General features: G+C 27.2%; 2 protein-coding genes across 2 annotated transcripts; both read left to right on the top strand.

Moving 5' to 3' along the window:
- The first annotated feature begins 4,193 nt into the window (after nt 1-4,193).
- On the top strand, nt 4,194-9,515 carry LOC126745422 (uncharacterized). The gene is made up of 2 exons (XM_050453268.1): nt 4,194-4,403; nt 9,367-9,515. The coding sequence occupies exons 1-2, from the start codon at nt 4,256-4,258 to the stop codon at nt 9,459-9,461; spliced, it is 243 nt and encodes an 80-aa protein (XP_050309225.1). The 5' UTR covers nt 4,194-4,255; the 3' UTR covers nt 9,462-9,515.
- Nucleotides 9,516-18,419: 8,904 nt separating this feature from the next.
- LOC126745415 (apolipoprotein D-like) lies at nt 18,420-19,503 on the top strand. The gene is made up of 5 exons (XM_050453259.1): nt 18,420-18,587; nt 18,644-18,774; nt 19,034-19,122; nt 19,178-19,267; nt 19,323-19,503. Exons 1-5 carry the CDS (start codon nt 18,474-18,476, stop codon nt 19,457-19,459), a joined length of 561 nt encoding a protein of 186 aa, XP_050309216.1. The 5' UTR covers nt 18,420-18,473; the 3' UTR covers nt 19,460-19,503.
- The last annotated feature ends 1,395 nt before the right edge of the window (nt 19,504-20,898 follow it).

Raw genomic sequence — 20,898 nt, 5'->3', positions numbered from 1 at the left:
GAAAGGTATGTTACAAATCATCAGGTATAAACATGACATAAGACTATTTCAAACTACTTAATATTAAGATCAAAAACTGCTTTGTTTGTTTAAAATTTTATTTCAAAATTGTAAATAATTGAAAAAAATTAAAACAATTAACTTATTGGCTAAGAACAAAAAACTGAAAATACCAAACAAAACAAATAAATCAAAAATTTCTTGAAACCAGAGGCTTCTAACGAAATAAGACAAAAGTACCTTTTTTATTTGGTTTAATTTCCAAATAATTAAAAAGTAACCTTATGACATTTTTATGTTTTCTGACTACTAATTTTAAACGATCCTGTATACATTTTACCATAAAATTTTATAAAATCAGTTCACATATAGTAACAGTCAGTAACAATAGCAGTAGTATACGATAAAATTTTCGAAAAATAACGACTAGGTCTTTCGAAAATATTAACAAAAGACCATCTTCAATTGGAATTATAAAACAGCCTGTAACACGAAAACGATTCACTTTTCAAGATTTCTTTATATGAGGTTTTTGTCTTATTTTTAGACAAAGATTCTACTGGTAAAATATTGCGATGTAATTTCGAGACATCCTGTATATGCAACAACAATCTACTGATACATTATCGGCTTTTACGCTTATTAATTAAGGAGTACCCCAGGCATCTATAATTTCATCACTGATTTTTTAAATTTAGGTTGCAAATATGCATAAGATGTGATGTAATTTATACAACACATAATAAAACTTACGGTTTTAAAAAACATACAGGCTTGACGATCTTCATCCTCTGCAGCTGGACAGTCTATGAAACCATCGCATAACACATGGTCGTCTATACAGTGATAACGACCCTGTCTGTCTGGAGTTGGACATGCGAATCTTGGCATACCATCTTCTGCTGGTGGACATTCTGCAAACAAAATAATGAGTAAACGATTGAAAGATATCACAACTATCAGTTTTCGTTCGTTCACAAGACTTAGACAGGTGCAAACAATACGAGTTAAGTTCATTTTACATCCCTATTCAAATTTTTGTATAATGGACCTTCGAAACTATCGAGGCAGAACTAAAATTAGATTATTGGCCGTCTCTTTATATTAACCAGGGCACGGAGTTCCTCAGGAATTCAATTAAAACTCCATTTCACCATTGCGGATTGTATGTATGGAATTATATTTGTTCAATTAATTACTTGTTGTGTTTCAGGGTTTTTAGGTTATGCTCTAGGAAATGATATAGAAAAAACCCACACAAACATGTACGTACGTCATTGGCTTATATAGACGTGACATTCTATTTGATTTTAGTATCGATGTTAACCCGATACAAAGCGAGGGAAACATAATACGCTATTTTTAATTTTCTTGATGTATATCCCTTGTTGGGTAAACGAAAACCGTTGGAACAATTAAAGCTTTTAATTTTTTTACCGCTAATGATTTTTCTATAGAGGTATTGTGGTCGCCCACTTGTAATTTTTCGAGGATGTTTTTATTGACGTGCACACTATTAAATTTGTCTTAAAAAATTACTACCAAAATTAAAGACTAAGAGACAAAAGTGCTTAATAACATTAGATCTAATTAGGATAGAAAAAAGATTTAAACCTTTTTATAATCTAGACATATAAGGCTGCCAACTGATTATTAAAAATCTTTTATTTGTTTTTGTTTTCAGAAAAAAGACGCCTTTGAAGTAAATTTTTTTTGTACACGCGATTCGATACAGGTCGTAAGAATTTTATAAAATTTAACGGATCGATTAGGGTTCACGTCAACTTGAACTGTATAAACTTTGGTTATTGTTGGATTTTTTTACGTTAAAAAAAATTGTGAGATTCTACTATACCGTCTGACGAGTCATAAGGTATGTTTGATCAAGAATCACAATATTTATTAAGGGTTTATTCAGAAAATTTATTTTGTTTTAGAAGTTCTTTTTTCTTTCCATTTAAATAATATTTTTATGGTGCAAAATTTAATAAAGGTTCATTTGGATTGAATGAAACTAATGCTTTCTGAATAAAACGACGTATTAACCTAAATGCTGCATTTATGCAGGGTGGGTAATGTTCATGTTCATTTTTAAACATTTTTCACTTTGGAAATTAATTGTACACACTCTGTATGTCCTAGATGAACCAAAACTGATGGAGCATACTAAACCTCAAGTAGTTCCTAAAGCCACAGTCTAACAAAATTGAAATCTATATACTTTGCTAAAGCGTTCCCTAACTTGCTTAGCGTTTTTTGATGCATTTCGATATGATTCTAAACGAAGCCCATTCAATGTATGTTCGGATCTGTTTGTGCCAATAACGATTCCTTGTTTTCTACATTTAATATTTTATTATAATAATTATTTGTATTTGCTGTTTCCATTAAAAAATTATGTAGAGAACAGCAGGCTAAAACAACAACGGTGGCCTTTTCAGGTGATAAATTTATAGCTTTTTGAAATACACCAAATCGAGTAACAAGTATGCCAAATGCGTTTTCAACTACTCGACGAGCCCGTGACAATCGGTAATTAAAAATCCGGTTTGTCACTGATAAATCCTTTTGGCTAAATGGCTTCAATAAATGTTCGCTCAGCGCAAAGGCACCATCCCCTATAAAAACGTAAGGAAATTTTTCGTCGGTATTTGGCAGTTCTGAGGCATCAGGAATATTTAACCGATTGTTTTGGAACATTTCCCAAAAATCGGTATTGTAAAGAACTCCTCCATCCGATACCCGTCCGTTAGTGCCAACATCAACCATTATAAAATTATAATTAGCATCTACAATCCCCATTAAAACGATGCTGTGGGTGCTCCGGAATTCGCTGGTTTAATAATGTGAACGTGTTTTCCGTCTATTGCCCCAAGGCAGTTCCAAAATTGCCACTTTGCCCCAATGTCCTTTGCTATTTTCTCCCATTCGTCTCCGGTTAATGGTATCTGAAAAAACAAAGCATTTAATTCATTGATCTGTTTCCTATTATTTCAGCGTTCTGAAGACATGCAACAAAAAGAAGACAAAAAAGCTACTGGAAACCAGGATAACCAAGATCGTCAGCAGCTATTATCCATGGCGCGTGAATATCTAACTAAAGACGATGAATATCCCATTGGAAAAATTTGGAAAGCAAATTTGAAAAGTCTTATTGACCCACAACAACGAAGGTTGGCGGAGAAATACATAAATGATATTCTTTTCGAGGTGGAACAAGGCACCTTAACCAAAAGCTCCGTCAAAATAAATTGTGACGAAGCAAATTTTGTTGATGTATATTCAAGAGCACCATCAGTTCAAAGTTTATCATCCGCAAGTTGCAACTATAGTTACACTTCAATGCCCATGTTCTCTCCACCAATGCCATTGGATGAAGCACACAACGTTAGTACGCATTCAAAATGTATCCCAAAATCATCAACAAGCCCTTCAAAGAAAACACACACCACAATCACCAACAGACCTTTCTACTATACAGACATATTTAAGTTCATTTAAATAAATTGTAATAGCTTCTAATGTAAAATAAAATAATAAAAAAACATATTTGTTTTATGTAAAAATAATGTTTACTTACTTTGATGTAGTCTGCCAATAATTCAATTATGGCGTTGCAAACTTCCATCACAATTTCCCTTATGGTTGTAGGAGAAATGATAGTGGAAAATTTTAGATCTCCCAGTAGCTAAAAATCGTAGCGTCAACGCTAGCCTTTCGTTTGCTGATATTGCTTGCTTCATGTTTGTGTCCTGTTTGGTAATAGAAGGCCTTAGGAGATTGAGGAGTTCATTGTACACATCACTACTCATTCGGAAATAGTTTCGATAATCATCTGGATCCGTGTTATTTAACAAATTTAAATGAGTGTATTTTTGACGCTGACCTATCCATTGTTTCATCCAACGTCTCTTTTGCTTCTTGCGTTTAAAACTTGTACAGTACAATATAATGGCAACACAAGCTTTTTGTTTATTGCCCATTTTTTTGAAGAAGAGGAATACGAGGGAGAAAGATCACAACAAAACTAAATATTGTATAGGTTACTGATAGAAATATTGATAGTGTGAGGTGAATTTCAAAATATTGATGAAATACTGACAATACCAAGTACTGTCAGTATTACTGATCGTGTGAGGGCCGCTTAACGAACTTCTTAAGTTGCTTCGATATAATGAGTTGCCAAGCAACCATCATCATTTGACAGCTCACTTTTTTCACTTGACACTTAATTTTATTCGTAATTTAATTCATAATGGGACACGGTGGACCTCGTTATTTCCTCTCTGGTATCGTGTACTATACATTGTCTCCGTTTGTTTTAAAACCCAAAGTCGCAAGTGTACACGGAGTGTTGAATATGATTAGACGAATAAAGGACGAGGCCGGTTACGTTTGCACACGTAAGTTTAATTAATGTTCAGGATCTTTTGTTAATTCAGGGTTTTTGTATAGTTTATACAATAGTTATGCAGCTAGAATAATTAAGCTGAAGTTATTTATAAACTTGTAAATTATGTATATGTTTTTACTGTAAAACAGTAAAATTTACACGTGGCTGGATGCGATAATATATAAGTGTGAGTATGTAGACTCTGGGTGATAACATTTTTATTTTGCATACTACTCTCTAGGGAATATTACAATGTGCTTTAGTTGATTAAATTTTCTTATATAGCGTCGACGCTTTGATTCGTTTTCTTTTAAAGGAATTTCAGGTTTAATTAAATACAGGTGAAAAGAAAATTGAGATACTTTGAATATTGACGAATCGTGAGCAAAATAAATTTTTTTTAATACGTAATTTTACAGGGGAATTCTCTCGGGTTATACTATTAAGACATTTGACACCATTGATCATGAACTTCTTCTTGCTGTTGCATAATTTCGGGGTATTAACGTAATTGCAGTAAATTTATTAATTCATACCTAAATGGCAGAATTCAAAGGGTTAAAATTCAGAAAAATTATGCTCTATTAATTGGGAGAGGTGTACCCCTCAGACAATGATGTCAAATCGACTTTCCAATTTTTCATTCAATATATAATTTTCTTAATCTATTACATATTTTTTTAATATGTTGTATTTTAAAAGTTCTCTTCAAAAGTTTTGTTTATTTGCTGACTAATAATATATACTTTAAGAGTAATCAACAAATTTTTCAAAATAAAAAAAGCAACTTGGCAACGTAGAATACCTCTATGTTTACAACGCACGTATCCGATGTTGCCACTTTGTGTTTTTTTTCCACATATCCATAAAGCTGACGCCCGATCAGCAACCAAAATCTAGAACGCAGCATATGTCGTTTGCCAGCAACCTATTTATAGTCCGCGCCCGCAGTTATCTGAATTTGAATATTTTTTTGTCCAGATATTATCGATTCATGACTAAATCGATTTTTAATGGTTATAAACCTCTACAAACTAAAAAAGTTTTTTGTGAAAATTAATTAAAAAAAGGCCCCCAAAGGAGCTCCTAAAGCGCTCTAACCTATTTATAGTCTGCGCCCGCTGTTATTTAATTGATATATTTGAAATTCCATAAAAAAAAATTTAAACTTCCCAAAGAATTTTAATGAATGAATTACGATTATTGGTAAATTAAGTTCCGATCTGAAAGTTCCACATAAGACTAAATGCTTAAAAATTTAACGTTATATTATTCTAAGGACAAAACCTACTAACTAACCGCTGATCCTGATCAAATTCCTGCATTCGCCATCCGGTTCTGATCAAGGCTTTGGTTCATTTATTTAATTGTTATTTAAAATTCAGAGTTGTTCCAGAACATAGTCTGACCTATTTTAAAAAATTAATAAATAAATCTGTAAAAGTGTTTGAAATTTTGGTTTATAATAGTATCTAGGCAACTCATACATAATCAGCATGGGTTAATTAGAAATTATTTTACTGTCTTTTACTTATACAGACAATTAGGTCGATGGAGTAAGGCGTTCGATTTTTACTTAATAAAATGACTCTGAATAGTCATAGATTCACCTCTTCGATATACAGGGTGATATTATGTTAAATTATGCAACTATAGAATTGATGTACCTCATCTTTCATCGAGCTCCTGGTCTAATATCTTACGCAGCAATAATGATGTTGACTGATTTAATGGCACTATAGCTATATTTAAAAATAAAATTACTTTAATGATTATGACCTTATAATCATCAAATCTTTCTTGCTATATATTGGTCGATTTCTTATATGGTGTTAACTTAAACTACTTAAATCATAACGATTTTAATCTTTCTCAAGCAACACACAATAGTTTAATTAATTATAATTGATTATTTTTTTAATGATAAATATCGGATAAAATGTCGGCGTGATATACGTTGATGAGTTTATGTTAGTCACGATTAAGAAGAAGGATTGTCTCATGTTAATAATATATAAGTTAAATGTTTAAATATGGTATATTGTATACTATTAAGGACGTTTATTAAATGCATTTAATGGAATGAGATTTTTTTTTATAATACTTTAATATCAGTGTAGATATTTTTTTATTTACAGATGTATTTTATATATCGTATCTAATAAAAAATTTAATTTTTTCCAATGACGCCCGTAAGGAATTTATTGTAAATATTAGTTAATAAAAAATTAAGTTACTAAAAAAATAACATATGTTATTTTTTAAATCCTTGTTTAGTTTTGAGCAAATTTGTATTCTTGAGTTTTTTTTATTTGTATATCTTATTTGGTATATTTATACTATACTATATACTATATACTATTTTTTTCCTAGAGTTCTTTGTGTATGATATTCTATTACTACACTATAAGGTATATGTCTATGAAAAGAATATCATATGCTACACAATGGTATATATATGATATCGGGGTCATTTTATCACATATTTGAGGTGCAGTGTAAAGACTAGCTATGTCAATTTTTTTAAATGCCATAATTTTCTCCCTTGTGTAAACAGAATCATATAGGGTGAAGTGGGGTAAATGTAATTATGGGGCAAATGTAATTAAGCCCTATGATTTTTTTTAATAACGTTTTGGAACATATTTTCTTCGAAATTCGAAAATATGACCCTTTTTATACCCATATTACTTTTTATTAACCTCTTAGTTCCAGTTTCAAAGATTTCCCTTTTTCTTTTTTGTACTTTGACATTTATAATAATTTTGTGAGTGCCTTTTAGGAATTTTAATTCCCTATTACTACTGCTAATATTAGTATTTAGTTGTAATATTTTGCACTCTTAGGTAATTTTCGACACGGATGTTGATTCTGCTATCAGATTTGATTTTCGATACTTAACAAAAAATGTATGCCAGCGATTACCTTTACCCCACTAAGTAATCACTAAGACTGGGGTAAATGTAATCACGAGACACAGACTACATTTGCCCCAGCCTCCTCCTTCTTGAGTTTTTAGGCTATAACCTATCATTTTCTCTATTGTTACAGGCTAAGACTAATATCGAAGAAATAGTGTAAATACTTACCAAAGACTTTAATTAGCCACTATCATTTTTTTGATTACACTTACCCAACTTCACCCTATGATAAACGTATATTCTAAAGTTAAATAAATATACCTGGACCATGCACGGTTGTTAAGTATACCAATAGTTTTAAGTTAAAAATGTATTTTTGAACCTAGATAATGAAAAGTGGTCTAGAACCAAAAAAAAAACTTAATTTTTTTCAAAACTTAATGACTATTTAAAAAAAAACTTCATTTTCACTTATTTACGATAAAAAATGTCACTTATTTGAGAAATACAAACGGAATTTGAGAAATACATACGGAATATCTTAAGGTTATGTGAAAAAAGTAAGGTGCAAAAACTATAGATTTTTTTATCACCTATAATTTAGTTAAACAGCATTTTTTTCTCAGGCAATTATTTTCTGCAAAAAAAACGTTTTTTTTTTTAATTTATCTTACCCTTACCCCCCCACCCACCCCACATACCATACCAGTTAAAAATTATTTTCAAAAATCATTGTTTTCCAAAATAATATGCATGAATAACAGCCGGTTTTTTTCGTTATTATCCAATCTAATAAGACAGTTTGTTTATTTAAATTTGATATAATTATATATGTATATTAATAAATATTTGATACAAAAACAGGGCTATTAGATTGAACAATATGGAAGAAATACAGCGATTTTTCAAAGGAATTTCTTACTGGGCAAATGTTTAGGGTGGGTGGGAGTTTGTAAAAAACGTTGTTTTTGCTACTAAAAAATATATATTAAATATTTAATATAATAACAGTGTTTATTTAAATTTGATATGATCTTATTTATAAATATTTAGTATTAAAACAGCGTTATTAGATTGCATAATATGAACGAAAAACCGTGATTTTTCAGCACAATTTTACTAAATATTTAAGGTGTATTAATCGAGTTATATAAGTCCCGTGTCAATTTTTTTAAATGCCGTAATTTTTTTCCTTCTTTAAACAGAATCGTTTATAATATACGTTTATTTTACAGTTTAGTAAATATACCTTGACTATATACCGTTAAATAAATATATATTTACCGATAATAATACATCATATAGTGTTGCTTGGGTTTTTTTAAGTCTATCTGCTTTGTATTCTTATTACTTGAGCTGTAAAGCATAAGTTGTTTTATTATAAAGAAGTTTTAGTAAATATAATAATAATAATAATAATAATAATAATAATAATAATAATAATAATAATAATAATAACTGGTTTGCTAATTCCAAGCATCAAATATAAAAAAAATAATACCTAATGGTACTGCTAGATTAAAAAAAGGAACATTAAGTTTAATCTCACGGTAACATAATTTTAATATTTTTTTAACTCACACAAAGAAAAGTCTAATATATAAATGTCATTTAACAGTCCAGCTATTTACTAACGGTAAGACACGCCTATTTGTCATAATTAACCAGTCTACTTGTGATAGTTAAATTCATAAGAAATTCGTAATCTGAATTTTTATAAATTCAATAAATCCTTACCCAAAAAAGGCCCATAGAAATGGTCAGCTAAGTTAAAATATTTAAGGCAAACAGTACAATTTTGCAAATAAAGGAGCTTCAATTACAAATCCACTATTACCAAGTTTTATAATATTTAACTCACTTCTTTTGAAAAAAGCATTGCAACAAATGTACTTGTAGCCTATAGCAAATAATGCTGACTGTATTATGTTTATTCACTTCTGCATAGGCAACTAAATACCTTGTCATTTTTATATATAAAAACCGTTTATTTATAAATCATCATGCACACACTAGAGTGGCAATATCTTATTAAAGACTTAAAAGTATACATACTATACACAATTTTCTATTGGTTAAAGAAACTTGTTAATTATATCATTTACTTTTTAGCTTTGCTGGTAGCCTACTTGACGTACAGAAACTGCGAATACCTGCACGAGAAGTACAAACGAAAACAACCAGGTGATTATGCCAATGACAAGTGAATGAATGTATGTTCCTCATGTAATTCTAGTTAATTAAATTTCATACTAAAACTGTTCATTCCTTTCATTTTTAAGATAAAAAAGTGTCTCTCCCTCTTTATTTTTTGAACGGATCAATTCAAAATATTGAAACTTGAGGTAGTGCAATTGATGAATGAATACTATGTTTTAAAGCAAAATTGACCGATGAAAATTTCAAGATGGCTGCTGGGCGTTAGGACTTGTGGAATGGCCAGCTCACTCGCCAGATTTGACGCCTCTAGACTTTTTTTTATGGGGCTATTTGAAACAAAAGGTGTACGAAATTGAACCTGCTTTAGTACATTTTCAATTTAGAGTGCCATGAATATTTTAAAATCGTTAATTTTACATCAAGTAAGCCTAAAATATAATTGACTCTCCTTTATTTTTTACAGCTTTCCTAAATGCGTCTAAAGTTTGCAAAATCGTATTTTCGGCACCAACTCAAGTTTTTTAATAGGGTGGCTCATTACCATAATTAAAAAGTGTATTTCTTTACAAATAATTTGGTATAAGACAATCGAAATTAGGTACTTTTAAAAAACCAGCAATATTAAAATTTTATTATTTATCTCTTTTCTTATTAGAATTAATAAATAAAAATTGTAATAGATTTGTTTATTTATTATAATTACCAAATATCGTAGTATGGTATCAAATTATTTGTAACAAAATACACTTTTTAATTATGGTACTATAACTAGGTAATTAGAACCATAGTGGCTTATTACCATAATTAAAAAGTGTATTTTTTTATAAATAATTTGGTATAAGACAATCGATAGTAGGTACTTTCAAAAAACCAGCATTATTAAAATTTTATTATTTATCTCTTTTAATATTACAATAAATAAATAAAACTTCTAATATAATTTTTATTTATTAGAATTACCAAATATGGATTGTCTGGTATTAAATTATTTGTAAAAAAATACACTTTTTAATTATGGTAATAAGCCACCCTGGTTCCATTTGAAAAAAATGAGTTACCGAAAATACGATTTTGCAAATTTCAGACACATCTAGAAAAGCTGTGAAAAATAAGACAGTAAAATATATTTTTCTAGGACTACTTATGTAAAATTAACTATTTAAAATTACTCATAGCACTGTAAATTGAAATATAAAAAAATAATTAATTTAAAGGTTAGGTGTCAAACGTTGACATATGGGGTATCATTTTTCTAAGAAAGTCATTTTCTATCAAAATATGCCAAAAAAATTGGGGGAACCCATTTAAAATAAGAAAGTTATGGTCATTTCCGGTTAAACCGGAAGTGCCAGAAAACAACTGAACACGTCAACCAATCCCAATTTGGGTGCTACACGCACGTACCAAATTTCATTTCTTTAACTTAAAAATTAAAAAAATGGTATAGGGGCGAACCACTTTCTTAAGAAACTCCGGTCTAGGGAGCCTCTAAAAAGCTCATTAATAAATTTAGAAACTTCATGAATAAATCAATAAATAATAAATTAATCAGTGGCTTTTTTTTGAAGGAGTATCATATCTAAATTACAAGGGAAAAACTTGGGGTGGTCGTTACGTGTCGAGCGTGTGCCCTAAAGTGGATAATGGTAGTAAAAACCGTTACCGACAAGGTCAGAGATTATCAGGACAATAGCAACAGGCTCTATAGCCCTTTTTTACGCATGTTTTTTCGATGTAATCTATCGATGTGTTTAATATCATATCCTTTGTCCTTTGATATTTATCAGCTCATATTTTGTTCTTTTATTCAATAAGCTGTTTTTTTATTGACGAAAAAGCAATAAATAATATAAAAGTAAAGTAATAAATGGCCCGGGTCTAAACATTTACGAGCCCTCAAGCAACACATTATATATTATTATCGTTAAATAGGTTTATTAAACTATAGAATATATGTATATCATATACTATTCTGATTACAAAAGGGATAATATTTCGGCATTTAAAAAAATTGACACAGGATTTATACAGGGAGGACACGCAGGTTGGGACTAATTCATTTAAAATTTTAAATATTAATAAGGTAGCGATTTTTTGATAATGAATTCATATATAAAGGGTGAACCAAAAATAAGCAACCATCATGAACTTATTTTTACTACAATTTTTTAAATGGACGCAATTATTTTTTATTCCATTTTTGAATTCTGCATAGAATTTTAAGTATATTTTGTATACCATGTCTTATACCTAATACTAACTATATTAATAAATTTGCAACTGTTTGGATCGGTCATTTGAGCATATTCAAACATGTTTTTGATTTGATTCATTGTTGACATCTTGTCACCATTTAATTGCATGGAAATAGTATGTATTACTTTACGTAAATGTCAAGTGTAGTTGCAAATTTTAAAAATATGGCGCATTTAACTGAAATACAAAGAATTGAAATTTTGATGATGGAACGATATGGCTGCAAGCCTCGAACACACAACGAAGTTTGCGATCTGTTTAACAAGAAGTACCCGGAGAGGCCTATTACACGTTCGGTATTAAGCAAAATTAAAAAAAAAGTTTAGAGATTTTGGTCATATTGGAGACAAATATCACCTGGACCGTCCCACGCTTCTAGAAAATAGACAATAAGATTTTTTGCTCGATTTACAAGAAAATCAACAGTACTAGTACCGAGACCTTATAGTGCTTTTCCCTCTGAGACACCTCTGCTGTAATAGTTGTAAGTCAGAGTTTCTCTCTGTACTTTTCAATGGATACTTTACCTTGTTTATTTCTTTACATTCTACCCATTCATCACACTAATCATTCAAAATAAATATTAAGAACCGGCTTCTCCTAAATCCAATACAGTCCACTTAAAAGTTGTACCCAAAGATTATTTAAGGTCTTATTTCCCTTATAATAAAATTCGGATAAAATTAAGATACATATACTACATTTTTTGTATAATTATGAAAATTTTATCAAATTCTATTCTTAGATTCCTGAAAGGTTTTTGCTAGTGTGTTATTTTCCTGATAACTATCCTCTTGATAGATAAATATGACAAATCATTAATATTAAAATAATAAAGTGCTTAAGAATTTAATATTTTTAAAGAGGTGCGATCTGGAGTGGATAAGTAGTAATTTTTGCTCTGTAATGTTCGTTGAAACTGATTTTTTTTAATTTAAAGCCTTTAACTAGAAATGTTTAGTGGATAAAAAATGCTTATATTACGTAATGGGTGCATACAAGGTTCTTAAAGGAAATTGGATTTATATTAATTTTATTTATGACAAAAAACTTTATAGGATCAACATGCAACAAAATGTGCAGGTCAAGAACTCACTTTTTTAAATTTGATTCAGAATATTTAGGTTACTGTTAATGTTAGAGAGTAATTGTGTTAGAGCTTTTTAAAAGGAAATTTAATTTTTTTTGACTTTGGTAATGACGAAAAATGTCAATTAAAAAACGTTTTTCATTTCCAGGCCAGGAATTCTAAATATTTAAGAAAACATTCTTATATATATTTCGAAAATTTGAAATATATTCCATTGATTTCCATATTCATAACAGAAATTCTAAACAATTGTGAAAAAAACTCTTATATTTATTTTTGTAATTTGGAATATTTCTTAATAAATTCACAATTTTTTTCTGGAGTTTGGGATATATTTTAGTAATGTTAACGTTTATTCCTATTATTTTAAATAATTAAAATTTTTTATTTTTTTTTTTAATTTTCATAATAATTCCGGGAATTTAAAATATATTTTACTGATTTTTTAATAAAATTTTTATATTTATTTCTGCAATCTGGAATATATTCCCTTAATTTTAACTCAGATTACAGAAATTCTTAGTATGTGTGAAAAAATTTCTTATGATAATTTTTGTAATTTAGAATATTTTTTAATGAATTCACTCTCTTTCTGGGAATTTGAAATAGTAATTTTAATTTTTATTCCTATCATTTTATATATTTTTAAATTTAGACATTTGAAATTTATTTCAGTGATTTTTCACTCATACTCCAGGACTTTTAAATACTTTTAAAAAATTTCAGATATATTTTAATGATTTTTAGTTCTATTTTTGTAATTTGCATTATATTCCAATGATATCAGTTTAATTTCCAGCATTTTAAATGTTTTTAAATATGTTTTTTTATACTCCAAAAATTTGGAATATATTCAAGATACTACATACTTTTAATTAGTCAAGGAACTTGAAACATTTTCCAGCGATTCTTGTTTCTATTTCATAAACTCATCATTTAAAAAAAATCTTTATAATCTCTGAATCATTCTCATATTAATCCCAGGAATTTAGAATATATTTTAATGCTTTTTACTTTTATTTCAGAAATTTGAAATATATTATAATGATCTTAGTTTTATTGCAGGAATTCTAAATATTTTTAAAAATGTTTTTTTACATATTTCAGAAATTCGAAATATTTTCTAGTCATTTTTGTCGTTTATTCCTATATTTCCAAATATTTTAAAATTTGTTCTTAGATATATCCTAGACATTTGGAATATACTCAACAATCTAAATACTTTTAAAAAAATTCTCGTAATTACTCCAGGCATTTGGAATATTGTTCATCGATTTATATTTCAATTTCATAAATTCATCGTTTAAAAAATAATCATTTTCATAATAATCCGAGGAATTTAGAATATATTTCAATGTTTTTTAATTTTATTCCACACATTCCAAATATAATCAAAAAATTTCTCATTTTTATTCCAGGAATTTGAAATATATTCCAATGATATTGGTTTTATTCCAGGAGTTTTAAATATTTTTAAGAATGATTTTTTTTTGAATATTTTAGAAATTTGGAATATATTCTAGTCATTTTTGATGTTTATTTCTATAATTCAAAATATTTTTAAATTTATTCTTAGATATATCCTACAGATTTGGAATATATTCAACAATCTTAATACTTTTAAAAAAATTCTCATAATTACTACAGGCATTTGGAATACTTTTCATCGATTTATATTTCTATTTCATAAATTCATCATTAAAAAAAAAATGTTTATGTTCTCTTAGCCATTCTTATAATAATCCGAGGAATTTAAAATATATTTCAATGTTTTTTTATTTTATTCCATACATCCCAAATATTATCAAAAAATTTATCATGTTTATTCCAGGAATTTGAAATATAGTTCAATGATATTAGTTTTATTCCAGGAGTTTTAAATATTTTTAAGAATCATTTTTTTTGAATATTAGAAATTTGGAATATATTCAACATTCTAAATACTTTTAAAAAAATTCTCATGATTATTCCAGGCATTTGGAATATTTTTCATCGATTCACAGTTCTATTTCATAAATTCATCATTTAAAAAAAAATCTTTATAATCTCTTAATCATTCTCATATTAATCCCAGGCATTTAGAATATATTCCAATGTCTTTTACTTTTATTCCAGAAATTCTACATATATTCAAAAAATTTCTCATTTTTATTCCAGGAATTTCAAATCTGTCATTGATTTTCAATTTTATTCCTGAAATTTGAAATATATTTTAATAATATTAGTTTTATTTTTGGAATTCTAAATATTTTTAAGTATGTTGTTTTACACATTTCAGATACTTAAAATGTAGTCTAGTCATTTTTGACGTTTCTTCCTATATTTTCAAATATTTTTAAATTTATTCTTAGATATATCCTAGAGATTTGAAATATCTTCAATATTCTAAATACTTTAAAAAAAATTCTCATAAATATTCAAGGCATTTGGAATATTGTTCATCGATTTATATTTCTTTTTCATAAATTCTTTATTAAAAAAACAACTTGAGAATCTCTTAATAATTTTCATATTGATTCCAGAAATGTATTTTTAGTCTTATTCCTATAATTTTAATTATCTCTTTTTAAATTTCCATAATAATTCTGAAATTTAAAATATATTTCGCTAATTTTTTAAAATAAATTTTATATCAATTTCTGTAATTTGGAATATATTCCCTCAATAATAACTTTGATTACAGAAATTCTACGTATTAGTGAAAAAATTTCTCATTTTTATTCCAAGAATTTCAAATCTGTCATTGATTTTCAATTTTATTCCTGAAATTTAAAATATTTTTTAATGAACCTACTTTTTTTCTAGAAATTTATAATAATAATTTTAATTTTTATTCCGATTATTTTATATATCTTTAAATTTATTGTCAAATAGATTCTAGACATTTGAAATTTATTTCAGTGATTTTTGACTCATATTTCAGGACTTCTAAATACTATTAAAAAATTACTTTTGATTATTCAAGAAACTTGAAACATTTTCCAGTGATTCTTATTTGATTTTCATAAATTCATCATTTAGAAAAAAATTTTATATCTTAATCATTCTCCTATTAATCCGAGGAATTTAGAATATATTTCAATGTTTTTTAATTTTATTCCAGACATTACAAATATAATCAAAAAATTTCTCATTTTTATTCCAGGAATTTGAAATATATTTCAATGGTATTAGTTTTATTCCAGGAGTTTTAAATATTTTTAAGAATAATTTTTTTTTTCAATTTTTTAGAAATTTGGAATATATTCTAGTCATTTTTGACATTTATTCCTATATTTCAGAATATATTTTTAAATTTATGCTTAAATATATCCTAGACTTTTGGAATATATTCAACATTTTAAATATTTTAAAAAAATTCTTATGAATATTCCAGGCATTTGAAATATTGTTCATCGATTTATATTTCTTTTTCATAATTTCTTTATTAAAAAAAATCTCAGAATCTCTTAATCTTTTCATAATAATTCTAGGAATTTGTTTTAATTCTTATTCTTATAATTTTAAATATTCCTTTATAAATTCCCATAATAATTTCGAAAATTTTAAATATATTCACATACACACAAATAGATTACTCAAATTTTGACTTTAATTACAGAAATTCTAAGCATTTGCCAAAAAAATTTTTTATTTTTGTAATATGGAATATTTTTTAATGAATTCACTTTCTTTCTAGAAATTTGGAATAGTAATTTTAATTTTAATTCCTATTATTTTATAAATTTTTTAAATTATTGTCAAATAGATTTTAGATATTTGAAATTTATTTCAGTGATTCTTCACTTATATTCTAGTACTTCTTAATACTTATATATATATTTTAATGGTTTTTACTTATATTCCTGTAATTTGCAATATATTCCAATGATATCAGTTTAATTTCCAGCATTCTAGATGTTTTAAAATATGTTCTTATAGATACTTCAAAAATTTGGAATATATTCTAGTAATTTTTGACATTTATTCCTATATTTCAAAATATTTTTAAATTTATTCTTAGATATATCCTAGACATTTAGAATATATTTAACATTCTAAATACTTTTTAAAATATTTTAATAATTATTCCAGGTATTTGGAATATTTTTCATCGATTCATATTTCTATTTCATAACTTCATCATTTAAAAAAATCGTTATATTCTCTTAATAAATTTCATAATAATCTCAGGAATTTAGAATATATTCCAATGTTTTTTACTTTTATTCTAGATATTCCAAATATATTAAAAAAAAATTAATTTTTATTCCAAGAATTTCAAATCTGTCATTGATTTTCAATTTTATTCCTGAAATTTGAAATTAATTTTAATGATATTAGTTTTATTCCAAGACCTCTCAATATTTTTAAGAATTTTTTTAAATATTTCAGAAATTTGGAATATATTCAACAATCTAAATACGTTTAAATAAATTCTCGTAATTACTCCAGGCATTTGGAATATTGTTCATCGATTTAAATTCCTTTTTCATAAATTTATCATTTTAAGAAAAATCTTTATATTCTCTTAATCATTCTCATAATAATCCGAGGAATTTAGAATATATTTCAATGTTTTATTGTTTATTTTTAAATTTATTCTTAAATTTATCCTAGACTTTTGGAATATATTCAACATTCTAAATACTTTTAAAAAAAATCTTATAATTATTCCAGGCATTTCATCTTAATTTTTTCATATTAATTCTAGGCATTTAATTTTATTCTTATTACTATAATTTTAAATATTTCTTTATAAATTCCCATAATAATTCCGGGAATTTTAAATAAATTTTTGTTCACACAAATATATTACACTGATTTTCACTTTGATTACAGAAATTGCATTATTTGGAATAGTAATTTTTATTTTTATTCCTATTATTTTATATATTTTTAAATTTATTGTCAAAAGACATTTGAAATTTATTTCAGTGATTTTCCATTCATATTTCAAGGCTTCTAAATACTTTTAAAAAAAATCAGATATATTTTAATGATTTTTAATTTTATTCCTGTAATTTAAAATAAATGCCAATAATATCAGTTTAGATCCCAGCATTCTAGATGTTTTAAAATATGTTCTTATAAATACTTCAAAAATTTGGAATATATTCAAAATACTAATTACTTTTAATTATTCAAGGAACTTGGAACATTTTCCAGTGATTTTTATTTCTATGTCATAAATTCATCATTAAAAAAATATTTATAATCTCTTAATCATTCATTAATTCCAGGAATTTCAAATATGTTTCAATGTGTTTTACTTTTATTCCAGGAGTTTTAAATATTTTAAAAAATTATTTTTTTGCATATTTTAGAAATTTGGAATATATTCTAGTCATTTTGGTTCCTATATTTCCAAATATTTTAAAATTTATTTTTAGATATATCCTAGACATTTGGCATATAATTTTAAATACTTTAAAAAAAAATCATTATTAATTCCAGGCATTTAGAATATTGTATATTGTATATAAATTTTTTGTCTCCTTATACTTATTTTTCCATGCAATTCTATTATGCATTATTTCTGAAATCAACAAAATAATTGACTATAAAATCTAAAAAAAATGTACCTGACTGTAATTTAGGCTGCTTATTCGTGCCTTGTCAAGATTATACCCACTCAAAACTAACGTCAACAACCACTACTTCATCTTATCAAATAGTATAAATGGGGAATAAATTCACACATTGCACTAATAAGCTTGACTAAATAAACATCATGCAGTCCTACTTGGTTCTACTGTTGGCCACTATCGGCATCTCTCACTCCCAAGTAATTCATACAGGGAAATGCCCTCAGGTGCAACCACTGCAAAACTTCGATGCAGCAAGTGTAAGTACTAAACAATCATTATCAAACCAGAATTATTCTAATTTAATGAGTTTTAGTATCTAGGAACTTGGTATGAGAGCCAAAGGTACTTGATGGTCTTTGAGATTGGCACACGTTGTAACTCGGCTACGTACTCCTTGAATACCAACGGATCCGTGGATGTACTTAATAAATGTATTTTTAATATGTAAGTTGACACTGTATGGACTCATTTCTGTTAGATTTCACTTATTTGAGAAGTTTTGCCTAGAAATCTGGATGTACCATGCAACATTTCTGTTAGAATCATAAATCCACCTAAAATAAATAGCCTCAGATTTCCAGCTTTCTTCAGGATTCCCAGTACTGTAGCAACATCTCTTATGTGTGGAAATTTACATAAATACAGAAAATAGTACTGGAAAATCATGCAATCATTCTTCTACTAACTATTCTTTCTTTCTCAGTGGTGGAATTACACAAATCATCCAGGGTACTGCTAACCTGGTGGGCGACGGAGTGGGACAACTGGACGTATACTTCCCAACACAAAATGGTAAATTCCCCCTTGATTTTTCTAGCAGCTCCTTTAATCTTCTTTCACTATTTAGCTGAAGCGAACTACTATGTTATCGGTTCGGACTACAAAAACTGGGCGGCAGTTTTTAGCTGTAGGGAGCTACCTCTTAACTTACACTCCAGTGAGTAGTTATTCAATATTAAAAAATGTGTAAATGTTTAAGTTAATTTTTAAAGGGTTCGCTTGGGTTTTAACGAGGGAACGAGACGCTTCTGAAGAACATATTGCAGCGGCCAGAGCAGCTTTGGAATCTCAAAGTTTGGAAACTAGCCCCCTTAATACCGTGAATCATGAAAACTGTGGTAGCATTTAAATCAATTTGTTAATAAAGTTGCCATTCTGGTTTTAATAAGTTAATACTTTTTTTATTTTATCATTGTTTCTTGCTTAGAGTCAGTCAATTTACAACCTGAAATGTACACAAGAAATTTGCGAACGAAATGCTGGCAAAAAAGAAGATCAAACACTGTTTGGTCTGTTATAGTGCAGTAATATTGGCTGGAGAAAATTTGGAATTGTTAAGTTTTTAGTAAATTTAATCTGCAAAAAGTACATTTTTTTATTGAAAAAACCCTAAAGTTATTCAAGCAAATATAATGCAAAAGTAGCAAATACATGCATTAACTAACAAATGACGTCACGACCGGTACTGCACTTGAATCCTATGAATTCAGACATTATATAGCTTATTTATGAAATGCACTATTATTAATCAAATATATGTATGTATATAATAATTATTTTATATACTCTGATCTATATAATACAGATTGTTTTAAGAGGTAAGAAACTTATGATAAATATTGATTATTACTGTTACTACTGCCATTAATAGGTAATTAACTTTTAATATTAGTTACCTATTTTGTTGGGTATTGCCTGTACCTATAGGGATTTACCTTAGGGATTCTTATTAAATGTTAAAATCCAATAGAAAACCTTAACAATCAATAATTACAACATTTGAGCCACATAAAATCAAGATATTCAGTTTCCAATAAAAGGCCAATAAATTTATTTATTCCAGGGATTTGTGATAAAAAAACCATATCTGAGTTTTAGTATATGGATTCAATTAATTTTTTCAAAAAATGCTAAAAAAATTATCAGAGTATCCCAAAAATCAGTTGTTAAGGTATTTTAGTTACTTAAAATCGAGATATTTAATTGTCAATAAGAGGCAAAATATGTTAGTTCTTACAGGCACCTTGTGTAAGAAAAATGTTAATATCTTGATGTTTAGTAGTATATGGATTTTAATCATTTTTTCAGCAGTTGCTTGAAAATCCCTATCCTAAAAATCAATAATTATAATATTTAAACTGCTGAAAATCAAGATATTTAGTTATCAATAATAAAAAATTTGTTTTATTTTTTTCAGGCACTCCTGTGAGAAAAATGTCAAAATCTCAAGTTTTAAATTATGGATTTTAATAATTGTTTCAGTAGTTGATTGGAAAATCCTTGGAGTATCATAAAAATCAATAATTATAACATTTTAACCGTTAAAAATGAAAATATTTAGTTGTCAATAATAAAGAATTTGTTTTATTTTTTTCAGGCACTCCTGTAAGAAAAATGTCAATATCTTGATGTTTAGTGTATTGATTTTAATAGTTTTTTCAATAATTGCTTAAGAGACCCTTGTAGTATCCTATAAATCAATAATTACAACATTTTAGCTACCAAAAGTCTAGATATTTAATTGACAATAAGAGATAAATTATTTTATTTCTTCCAGGCACTCCTGTG

The sequence above is a fragment of the Anthonomus grandis genome, chromosome 15 (assembly GCF_022605725.1).
Source record: "Anthonomus grandis grandis chromosome 15, icAntGran1.3, whole genome shotgun sequence".
NCBI classification, from domain to species: domain Eukaryota; kingdom Metazoa; phylum Arthropoda; class Insecta; order Coleoptera; family Curculionidae; genus Anthonomus; species Anthonomus grandis.
The sequence above is the reverse complement of the archived record's forward strand: the minus strand, read 5'-3'. Positions and strand labels throughout refer to the sequence as shown.